Here is an 11886-nt window from a genome sequence, read left to right as displayed (position 1 = left end):
TATGTGTCATGTCAGTATTTGTGTTTATGTGTTCAACTTTGTACAAGTTGAGGAGCCTACTTGTGCAAACCTAATATTGGAAGGCATACTTATCAGCTGAGGCCGGGCCTATTGAGTCTCGGGATTCTGGAAAGAAAAACATATTATTTTTGCTTATGTTACACTGAGGATCTCTAAGATGTTCCAATTCCAAAAAGGACGCTAATCATTTGGTGAATATCAGATAATCAATTCAATGTGAAACCATTACAAGACAAATAACTATCACATTTCATGTATAACAACGCTTCATTTTCCAGACAATGTTTGCCAAAATCCATCAGAGCCTTACAGCTTTAACCAGATACAAAAAATTATCCCAACTGGACATAAAATATTTGTGAAACAACTCTTCCCCTTGCCATCTGGAAAAAGAGGTTACAAATACAGAATTACAACTATAATCATATCAACCCAATTTCAGCTGAGCAAGTCAGCTTTCTGTGTATCTCAAACGCTGCAATTCCTCACCTTGCTGCACAACTAAAAATCCATTTCCTTGACATCTCATAGATAAATATCTTACTACTTTGTTATCATCTCCTAGGTAAAACGTACCTTCAGCTTCGTAGGAAATTTTCATTCCGAGTATATATTTACCTAAGTGAGTTGTTGCCTGATAGCATCTTCATGACTAGCGTTAGGAAAAAGATTGTCTTAATCCTTGAAGCATGAGAAGTTAAGCAACCAGCTCTAGAAATTAGTTGCCTCCTCTGCATCTACAGGTTCCTTAAATTTTGCCTTCTCACTAAGTTCTTGAAATGCATTTACAAGATTTTGAAGTCTTGCAACAAACTCAATTAACAAGGAAGTAAAAGTCGCCAACGACAATGCACTTGCACTTTCATATGTACGTACTTCACGTTCATTTATAATCACATCTCCAAGAATTGAAAGCCGTGAAGGCCACACCATCTGATTGAACACATTCCCAGAGGAACATAATTGTGAAGCAGAAATATTCATACTTGCATTTGGATTGTGAGTATCCAGGTATTTCAATGTATGAGCAGACCTTAAATTGAGAGTTGCTTCACTAAGAGAGTTAACCGCCAAACGTTTAGGTTCGTTGTCCTTCAGTTCCTGAAGATGTTCAGGATCTTCAAACTGCTTAGGTCGATTTGCATTTTCCCAGTTCTCCACATGAACCAAAATATAAGATTTTTGGTCAATCAACAGTTGTAGATCCTCAGCAGCCTCATGAACTTCTTCAAGAAGGTCCCCGGGGCTAAGTTTCTCCATCTTTTCTACTTTGTCACCGAGATGTCGTATCACTTTAGCTCCTTCAATCCCAACTCTCTGGATCTCCTTGCAAAAGACCTGCCTCAATTCAGACGCTGCCTACAATAAGGAAAAATTGCGGAAATTAATATGGAACCATGAAGCCTAAAGTCTTAATCATGGGCCTCAAAGAGTAGGAACAGAGGAAGTGCAAACACGAAAAAAACAACTAAAACTCAGATGTACCGTCATATTGGATATGTAGCAACTTTGATGAACATGAGAAAGCTGGCCTCTTTTTTTGCATTTACTTTATTCAGAATAATATATATTGAGATAGATAAAAATATAAAAAACATATGTTTTCTGTCCAGTTGAAAATACATGAATCCAATCTCAATGTATACTTGCTTTCATATCTTTGGCCAATAAATTATTTGTGGTTGTCTAACAATGCAAAACTTGGAAGCTTCCTTATGACATATCATGACAGTAGCATTTTTAAGTACCAAAAGTACTTGTACTGAAGCTGTCATATGGAGTTTTTGTTTATAATACTTCTTTAGAAACCACCACAAAAACAAATGCACTCTAAAAATGAAAAATGTTTTATACAGCAACAGATTAAATCATCTCAACATCTTTAGGATAACTTGTTTCCAAAAAGAAGAATCAAATAAACATTGGAAAATGGCACAGTTATTGCCTACATGCAAAGATTTTGATGGACAATTTTTTAAATTGGTAGGTTGAACTTATAATAAGTTATTTTACATATATGAAGGATTTATACTAAGTAACTATCTCCATCAAACACAGGTAAGTCAAGTAAAAAACTGGACAGTGCAGGTCCAATTGGCAGTAAAAAGGACAACGCTATAGTACAAAAATGTATGGTCGATCTATGACTATAAAAATTTAAATCTGAAAACACTGGATACTTTAGAAGTGCACAATCAAATTCAGGTTTCAAGGGTGACTTCTCACCCCAAAATAAGTTAGTTAACATATGAGAATTTCAACAAAGATGAGTTGCAAAAGCCCATTTCATTTTTGGCCCATAGATGAGTTGCAAAAGCCCGATATGGAGATCCCTGAATCAAGCCAAGTATCACACCTCTTTCTACCCATCCTATATATTGTCCCCTTTGTTCCATGTTGAAATAGAACCTTAATTTATTACTTATTTTTTAATTAGATTTTAGATTGTTAGATTTGTTAGTGATTAGATATTAGTATTAGACGAGATTTTACGAAACAATTATTTTTGATTTCTTTATAGGATAAAATTCTCTATTCATAATTCCTAAGCTGCTTCATAGCTAAAGGAATGCATATCAATATGCAGGTTGTAATTTATATCCAATTCGGTAAATCATATCCAATTACTTCAATAAGATCTTTACTTCATTTCTTGGAGAAGGTAAGACAGTAGTTATAAGGAATCACCTAGTTCCAACAAGTCCATGATTTTAAAAGCATCTGCAGTAAAATAGGAAGAGTTTGATGCAGGAGTTTGAAGATTGAAGCTTTACCTGTATTTCCGAAAGAATACAGCTATGCATAGCCATGACCATGAAAGCGCAATGCCTCAATGCACCACTGACTTTAACATATTCAGCCCACGGATAATTGAACATCCTGTAACGGCCATGAGGGGGTTCCCACACAGCAAAACCTAGCTGCACCAGGAATATTAAAAGTTAGTAATAAGAGAAAATTGCGCAATATCTATATGTCCCAAATGAATGTCCACTTCAACACCCCCAACCATCCCAAAATAATTCAAAAGAACCATTATGATTTCTATATTCACCATAAAGTATCTATGAAGAATAGAGTACCAGAGAATCCTCTTGGCTTGTGGACTCCATAGCGGCCCTGTATCCACTATACACAGGATCATCAGAGGCCTGGTAAAGAAGAATTTTTGACGGTATCCTATCATATTCAAGACATTGCAGATAGCTATTGACACAACCTAACAAGACGTGTCACTGGATTTAGTTCAGCATAGCCTGGAAAGAGCATGTTCCACGACAAATTGAAGATAAGAATAGAGGAAATCCTCACCTTCCAAAGAAGTAGCAACGCCCTTAAAATTCTTTACCACCAATTTGTGCAAATCTTCACCAGCCCAAATGGGGAAGAGGCCAACGTTTATAAGTAAACAGACGCCAGCACCAACCCCAATTAGCAACAATCGGGAAACAGCTGCTTGAAAAAAATGTGAAGTTCCCGATACCAGCACAATACAATATGTCAACAAGAACACTCGAAATCCATATTCATATTGCTTCATTGCAGGATACAATTTCAAATAAGTTGCACAAAATCCTGAATCAAAAGAGAAAATAATAAGATTAGAGCTGCACACAAGTCAGATGCCCAGCCATGCATGTTTCACCAAGCATAACAGGAGAAAAGAGATGTTACTTTACAGAGGAAGTGAAAGGCAAAAGAATATAATATCAGATACGCATTAGTCTCAAACTTATGCAGTAATTCTTTTAATTGATTTTGTCCATGTAGCAACCAGGTAAAACCCTTCCTTCAATTTTACAGTTTATGCTGCTTCTTCTTTTCTGTTTTGATTAGTATTGTCCACATAATGCTTATGCATTAGAAAAGATATAGATGGTAATTCTTGTTGGTGCTTCTGGTACGTTATGTAGTCTTAATAAAAGAGGTTATAGAAGATTGTATCTGAATCTAGACTTCTCTACTTCCTTTTCCTTTCTAGTCTACTCTCAACGTTTTGACTCCCAGCAGCAAGAAGTTCCTCTATTTACTTCTACTCGTGCTGTTTTTTCCTCCTAATAACCAACATTTCCACAATCCTTCTAGCCTAAGTACTATTTTACACTTTTAGGAGAAAAGCCCTTTAAAATTAAGAATCTAAATAAAACCTTTTCAGATTTGTACAATACTAGATTTTAAAAAGGAAGAGTTTCACAAAAAGCCGTTGTTTCCCTTTCTTCTTCCTCTTTTTTTCGTTTTAGGGGATTTGTTAACTTTTTCTATACCCTATCCATCAACCCCTCCCTCCTCGCCAGGCGAAAAATGGTTTTTTCCCAATTTTTGCCCCCTCGGTGACTCCATCTACCAGCCTAATCAGAAACACTATTAAGAGAGAGTGTGAATTAAGTAATCATTTACTCGGAATTACAGAATTGATCAAAGGGGGTTTCAAAGGAAACAGGTGTCGGAGCTCATCTTTTCGTCTAACCCAAATACAAGACAGCTATCAGTACATTTTGACATCTAAAAAGGGCAGCCCAGTGCACGCTATGCGCGGGGTTCGGGAAAGGACCAGAAGGGTTTATTATATGCAGTCTTACCGTGCATTTCTGCAAGACGTTTCCACGATTCGAACCCGTGACCTATTCTCTTAAATTGCTATTGAATAGTTTGACATTTCAACTGCTAAGTTACTCCTTAAACTAGTCTTGCAAGTAAGGGGAAGCAGATAAAATGGGATGAAAGAAGTTCATGCTCATTCACAAATGAAACTGTACCCAATGTCCACATCATGAATAAGGCAATAGTAAGATTTGAAGGATATTCTTGATGTAAAATATTAGAATTCAAACCAGACCTGCAATAAAAATGCTGATGACAATCACAACCTCTTGCCATTTTCCAGCCATAACAGATAATTCGGCAATGCCCAAAGCTAGCCCTGCAGCAGACAATGTCCCCAAAGCCCTGTTGAATCCTTTGTTAAGTGTCGCACCTAGCATTTGTATATATCAATTAGATTGTGGATATCAGGCAGGAATATCCACCAAAAGAAATGGATAACTGTTACTTGTCAAAATGGATAAATGTAAGAGAACAATGAACAGTTAAAGGGCCACATCAATTTTGTCTCAATCCCAAAACACTTGGAATTATCTGTGTGACTCCATATGTATTCCACTCTATCGGGACCAATTTCATTCCAACACTAAATAATTCGAATACGACAACATATAACATGCCTATGCTAAATCGGCATAAATCCCCTTAACCATTCTGTTCTACTCATGCTCATTTCACACCAATAACTAAATAATTGAACACAACCATATTTAACATATTTATCTCGACCTCAATCAACTACATCTCAATCCGAAGTTGTTAGGGTTGGCCATATGAATCATCATCTAATCATTTAGTTCTATTTGTGCTCATTTCAGTCCAATATTAAATTACTTGAACACGACGGCATTTAACATACCTATGCTGAATTCAATCAACTACGCCTTAATACCAAACTAACTAGGATCGACTGTAAGATTTCTCTTAAGCATTCAGCAATATGCACTATTCAAGCCCATTCCATTCAAATAATAATTTGAATATTCACAAAATTTTAACATACCTATGCTGAACTCGAATACAACAACAACGGTGAGGATGGCCCAAATGGAGTATGTACCAATATAGGATAGAGGTTCTTTAAAGAAAATGAGAACCGAAACGAGGGAAAGTGCTGAACCCATCTTAGCAGCGAAAATGACTTTCCTTGGATCCTTACGACCCATCTCAATTGCCTTGAATGAACCTTGTTTAACATTACTGCAAAATTCATTAATTCGATTGCTTAATCGACGCCAAAATCCTTCATTTTCAATGTAAAATGAAGCATCCAATCCATACTCTGAACCATTGTGCAGCAATCTCGCTTTGCTCGTTTCATTAAAGTTTTGGCTCAATGATCTGATAATATCCACATTGGCCCCCGCCATTTTCACCCGTATAATTGCTGTTATTTCTGATCAATTTTCATAAAAGCAGCAAAATTTGATGGAAACTTTGCATGATTCTTTTTTTCTGAAGTATAGATAGATAGAAGAGAGTATGATCTTGTATGAGATTGAAACTATTAAAAGTTATAAAAAGAAGAGCAACCGTTGGTCATGATAATAGTAAAACATTTTTATAAATCCGTCAGTTGGATCGGAGAAAAAGAAATAGAAAAAGAAGAACCGTCAGTCAGAATAAATCAATCATAAGAAGGTTGTTCGCTTTCACAAAGAGCTGTGTAACATGTTATTTATACTCTTTTATCTTTTTAAGTTTTAGGTATACTAAAAATAAATTTTTCATTTTTACTTGTCATTTTACGTATATCAAGAAAAAAATAAAAAAAAATTCATGTTATACCCACATTATTTATTACTCATTTCAAATCATTTTCTCAAATCCAATAAAATATGCATCAATTAATATGACTATCATGATAAATTATGCACTTTATTTATTATTTCTTAAGTGGCGTAAAAAGTCAAAACATAACAATTAAAAGTGAACGGAAGAGTATTAATTATAACACAAATATAATAGTATAAGCTTTTTCCAATTGTGCTTTAAGGATTTTTTCGAACAACAAAAAGAAATTGCATTTTGATGCCCAAAATTAACTTGCACTTGAGATACTTGATAAAGAGCGAAAAGATACGGGTTCCACAGAATTGCAATTTTTTATACGCCATAAAAGAAAAAGGAAAAGAACTGTATACACGCCAAATAAGCTAATACTCATATATTCTAAGACAAAATAGAACTTTTTCTTATTTTGTATTATTTTCTTGGAAAATACTTTATATAGTTGTATCTTACTATGATTAAAGAAATATTTTGAGTACAATTTATATGTTTTGTTCTACGAAGATTTTACCGGAACCGAAAAAACCCCAAATAACCCGAAAACCGGAGAAACCGAGAGCGAAAAACCCAAATTTTATTAGTTTGGTTTGGTTTTTAGATTTAATAACCCAACACAATTGATTTAGTTTGATAATTGTAAAATCCGAACCAACCCGACCTATGTACACCCCTACTATTTTCTTTTGCTAAAGAATCAAATGCTGCTTATAAGTGATGAGCAGAACGGAGAACAGTTCACAGCAAAGAGCAAAGAGGAAAGTTTGCAGGAATGGTGAAAAATATTTGGAGTTTTTGTGAAGAAGGAGGCGCCTGAAGTTGTAAAAGTTAGGGTATAAGTTAAAATTTTTTAAAATTATGGGTATAAATTAAATGGGCGCCCCGTATAATTTTTATGTTCATATTAGATCAAAAGCTACGGCTCTAAACACAATGTTCTCTCCTGGCAGAAACGAAAGAACAGCAAATTATATAAAAAAATTACTTTTTTTGAATAAAAAAGTCTGTATATACGAGATTTGATACATGGTTCAAACAGTTTGTAAGTGTATATATATATATATATATATATATATATATATATATATAAATCAAAAATGATTTCGAAAGCGAATGTAAAATTGATAAAAAGGCCTTTTTTATCTTACGATTCATCAAAATCCAGAAAACAATCAAAAAAATTCGAAAAAAAACTTTTTTGATTGGATGGGAATGAATGAAAAAATATTAAATCGTCCCATATTGAATCTGGAATGTTGGTTCTTCCCAGAATTTGTACCACTTTATAATGTATATAAATTAAAAACCAACTTTTGGGTGCAAATCTTTTCTTTCACTCACGAAACTTCAAATTATTTTCCAAGTAAAATGCATATCCAAAAACAACTTTAACTTCCAAATATTATTTTTCAGCACAACTTCAAAAATTTATTTTTTTAATGTTTTAACCAAATATATATGGACTAAACATCGCACCACAACTACGCCTTTCTAAATTACACAAGTAACTTTGACCATCAATCAAGATTTTACCATTGTTATTACTAGCTTGGCACTTTTAAAAGTTGGTGTAATGGTCTTGACTCTTGAACATCGTCTCTTGTACCTTCCAGTCTTTCTTCATTCTAGTAATCGGTCTTTACACATTCACAGAATAATCACATATCTTTCAATCCTGAGGATATTATTCAGCTGAATATAACCATCAACACAAACCACCTACTGCCACTCCTCCCACTCACCATTAAATAAACCCAGTGGGGGTAGGGGTAACTCTTCCTTGCACTCCAAATTAGGTCAGCACCAAGAAAATAATTTTAAACATTCTTAAAATCTCATCAACAAAGTAACAAGTGTTGAAATTGATACACTCAGCTGACATTGATACACAAACCACCTACTGCCACTCCTCCCACTCACCATTAAATAAACCCAGTGGGGGTAGGGGTAACTCTTCCTTGCACTCCAAATTAGGTCAGCACCAAGAAAATAATTTTAAACATTCTTAAAATCTCATCAACAAAGTAACCAGTGTTGAAATTGATACTCAGCTGACATTGAATGCTATAGCTAAAAAGTTCAAAGCAAATGCAAGGATTAACTAAATAGGACTCAAAAAGATGGGACAAGTAAATCAACCAAGATAAACCTCACTACTTCTTTTCCTCCTTCTCAGCCTCTGCAGCCCTCTTCATCCTTGCACCAATGTGACGCTCGTTCGTCCGCTCCACACGTAGCTTGCCATAGGCATTGAACGACTTCATCTCTTCAGTAACCTTGACAAGATCAACTGATGGCTTCTCACGTGCAATAGGCATGTAAGCACCATGGACTTGTGTTGCCGTAGCCAATTCCTCGGGGGCAGAATCACCAGCCTGAAGGGAGTTGCATCAATTAGGAAACAAACAAAGAAAAAGCACCTCTTAGAAGAAGCCATACACACATTTATGTTTCCAGTTACCAGAAACTACGCATCTTACCTTGACCTTGCGAGCACGTCTTGGGAAGACGACTAATTTGGCCTTGTAGGTCTTTAACCTTTGAACATTAGTTTGAAGCCCCTCAAGTGACCGATTCCTGCGACGATGATCGACAGCAATACCAATTGTTGGAGCCAGTTTCTTAGGGATACCTGCAGCCTAGAAGCAATTCATATAACAATCAGACAAACATGGATTGAATTAATCAGCAAAGTTAAATCATTCTGTATTATGTTCTCAATTGTCAGTGTAACCCCCAAATAACATTAGAATGACAATAATAATAATCAGCACTGAAAAAACTTGCCAGCTGCTTCACCAATAATTAAGTTTTCATTTGCTTTTTAAAATGCACTGTAAATGAGCTCACAAAGAAGAAAGTATGCAAATCCTAAAATCCTGACACCACCAAAGGGGCTAAAATTCTAATTAATAGCAAGTGATTAACATACCCCTCTTAAACTTAAATGTAATTAAAATTCTAATTTTAATAGTGGGTGGACATAAATTGATCCCCCAATCCAAACCCAAAATATATAGATTCCGTCCCAGGCAAATTGCTTTCTTATTCGAGCATGATTAAAGCTATTAATGGAACAACTGACACAGATGCAATTGGATTTGCATCAATTATAGATGTATAGCTTTAAGACGCTGCAGTCAGATAGTAATGAGTAAAATCAGTACTCAGAATCTGCACAAGAATAGGCTCATCTCCCAGTTAATTTTAAGGAAGACGAAGCCATAAAAAGTCGATTAACAAACCTTGAGCTCCTCAAGGGAGAATCCTCTACCAGACCTAACTTTCATGTTGTATTTGAGTGTCTGACCATGGACAATAGGGCGAAGAGTTCCAGCAGTTGGTCTGGGGAAAATCTTCACAGCCTTCTTTTGCCTTGCTGCAATTGGAAGATGGTCAGCAAACTATTTGAGTTAAAACAATATTAGTATAATTTATCAAATAAGTACCAATTCTTCTCCTGGTCTTGCGTGCTGGCTGATTGAACCAGGTCTTCACATAGTTCTGCCAGTGCTTCTTGAAGTGTCCATTCGGAATAACATTGTTATGCTTCATGACTTAAACTACATTGCCCAACACAAGGTATATAACGTGCGTATTCAAAAGAACAGAAAAATCTTAGAGAGGATACAAAAAATCAGTCAAACATTTACATCAAAATGTATATCTTAAAGAGAAAATTAGAGATCATTAAAAAATTGCATATGCAAAAGCACAATATAGCAGAACCTAAGTTAGCAAATGATTGAAACCGATACAGAGTTTAAGGTTTAGATCTAAACATAGGGGTTGAGACTTACCACGACAACGACGACGAGGTCACCGAGCAGAACGAGTGGAGCTTCGCTACCAGCTGCTAGCTTTGAAGATTAGTGATACTCCGGCACTTTATACGAAGGACGAAACCTTCAAAACCCTAGTGTTTTGGACGGGTTGTGTTTCATTGGGCTGAAGCTGGAATTGTCATCTCTGGGCCCAATTAGTACTGGATAGTGGGTATGTAGGAAAATTGTTACGCAAATATTCGTCTGATTCACTGTTTACTTTTTCTAACCAGTATACATAGATTATACATATATAATATTTGAACTATACATATATTATATATCCGCCGGCTATTTTTAGTTTAAAAAATTAGGTGAAAGGCTATTTGGGTTAATTCCTCGAGAAAAATAATCACTTGGGTCGGCGGCTATTTAGGTTAATTCTTCCCGTTCAAATGTGTGGATGCTACTAGGATAAGTGCACAAATAGGCGATTTATCATTTAACAAAAAATTACATAAATATGACACTTTTTTGAGCGTCCTTTAATTATTTTTTTACCCCTGCTTACTCCATGTGCAGAATCTCAAGATCAAAAGTTAAAAGTGTTTTCTATGAGGCAAGCGAAGGGTTTTCTCTGAGGCAATACTTGTTAAACTTAAAATTCTGCCCATGGGCTAGTGCGTACAATAATTCAAGACCATCCATCTTGAGGGCTATTTAGCCGATATTTATTAATCTTTGCAAGTTTAGTCACTTTGAAAAAAAACATCCGACATGTGCAACCGTGGTTGCAAAAATTCGTATTCGAAATTTTATCTGATGTTTGGCATATTAATTGTGCAAGTAAATTTCTGCCATATGCGCATAAAATTTGGCTTTGACAAGCCAAACTTCAAACATATGCACATGAAGTATGATTTACTGAGGCCAATTTTTTGACTTTCACGCCTGAATTTGGCATGCCAAGGCGAAAAGTCTGATAATCACACTCGAATTTTGGCCTTCATTATCGGTTTTTCTGAAGTTTATTAAACTACCAATTTTTCTACAACACTCACTTGATTTATTTTCATATTCAAAACTCAAGAGCCACTTATTTTTTAAAAATTCAACATACAAAATTTAAAATTCAAGCAGTTTTATCTGAAGTTACTTACACCATCTTCCAATTATATTTTTTGGAAATGCTTGCGATAGGTTAAATAGGAGCATCCACATAGGCTGCCACATTAATCTTTGAACAACTAACCTAAATAGTAGTCCACTCAATTATTTAAATTAAAACTAGCCAAAAAATATATAATATATGTATAATACATGTATAATCATGTATAAATAATGTATACCAGTCAGAAAAAGTAAACAGTAAAATCGATCGGCTATTTGTGTAAAGATCCCTTAAGCTTTTACGATGGTAGTAGTGTGAACTATTTGTTTGGGCCTTGATCCACTGTAAAGACAAAGAAAAGGGTCAAATGTCCCAATTCCAAGGCAAATCACAATGTTAGGGGTGTTCACAGTTAGAATTGATTAAATTTTTACTTAGAACTGGCTGGTTTGCTAAAGGGAAAATTTCATTCTTATACACTATATGAAACTTTATTATAAAAAATGTCTCTGCTTTCAATATTATCCGACCTTGACACGTTTTTCCTACAGAATCTATACAAATCATTTAAAAAGGAATCCTTTATGCTATAACATTCCT

The 11886-nt window shown here is 35.1% G+C and overlaps 2 protein-coding genes across 2 annotated transcripts; both read right to left on the bottom strand.

Moving 5' to 3' along the window:
• Window positions 1-238: 238 nt before the first annotated feature.
• On the bottom strand, window positions 239-6271 carry LOC107766513 (aluminum-activated malate transporter 4-like). The gene is made up of 6 exons (XM_016585310.2): window positions 5627-6271; window positions 4859-4996; window positions 3334-3597; window positions 3105-3241; window positions 2796-2942; window positions 239-1380 (listed from the first exon to the last, which is right to left on the bottom strand). Exons 1-6 carry the CDS (start codon window positions 5991-5993, stop codon window positions 733-735), a joined length of 1701 nt encoding a protein of 566 aa, XP_016440796.1. The 5' UTR covers window positions 5994-6271; the 3' UTR covers window positions 239-732.
• A 2130-nt stretch (window positions 6272-8401) lies between these two features.
• LOC107766512 (large ribosomal subunit protein eL13z) lies at window positions 8402-10351 on the bottom strand. The gene is made up of 5 exons (XM_016585309.2): window positions 10212-10351; window positions 9861-9974; window positions 9657-9790; window positions 8892-9050; window positions 8402-8786 (listed from the first exon to the last, which is right to left on the bottom strand). Exons 2-5 carry the CDS (start codon window positions 9964-9966, stop codon window positions 8565-8567), a joined length of 621 nt encoding a protein of 206 aa, XP_016440795.1. The 5' UTR covers window positions 9967-9974; window positions 10212-10351; the 3' UTR covers window positions 8402-8564.
• Between the last annotated feature and the right edge of the window lie 1535 nt (window positions 10352-11886).

This window comes from Nicotiana tabacum, chromosome 8 (assembly GCF_000715075.1).
Source record: "Nicotiana tabacum cultivar K326 chromosome 8, ASM71507v2, whole genome shotgun sequence".
NCBI lineage: Eukaryota > Viridiplantae > Streptophyta > Magnoliopsida > Solanales > Solanaceae > Nicotiana > Nicotiana tabacum.
This window is presented reverse-complemented; position numbering and strand designations above follow the sequence as displayed.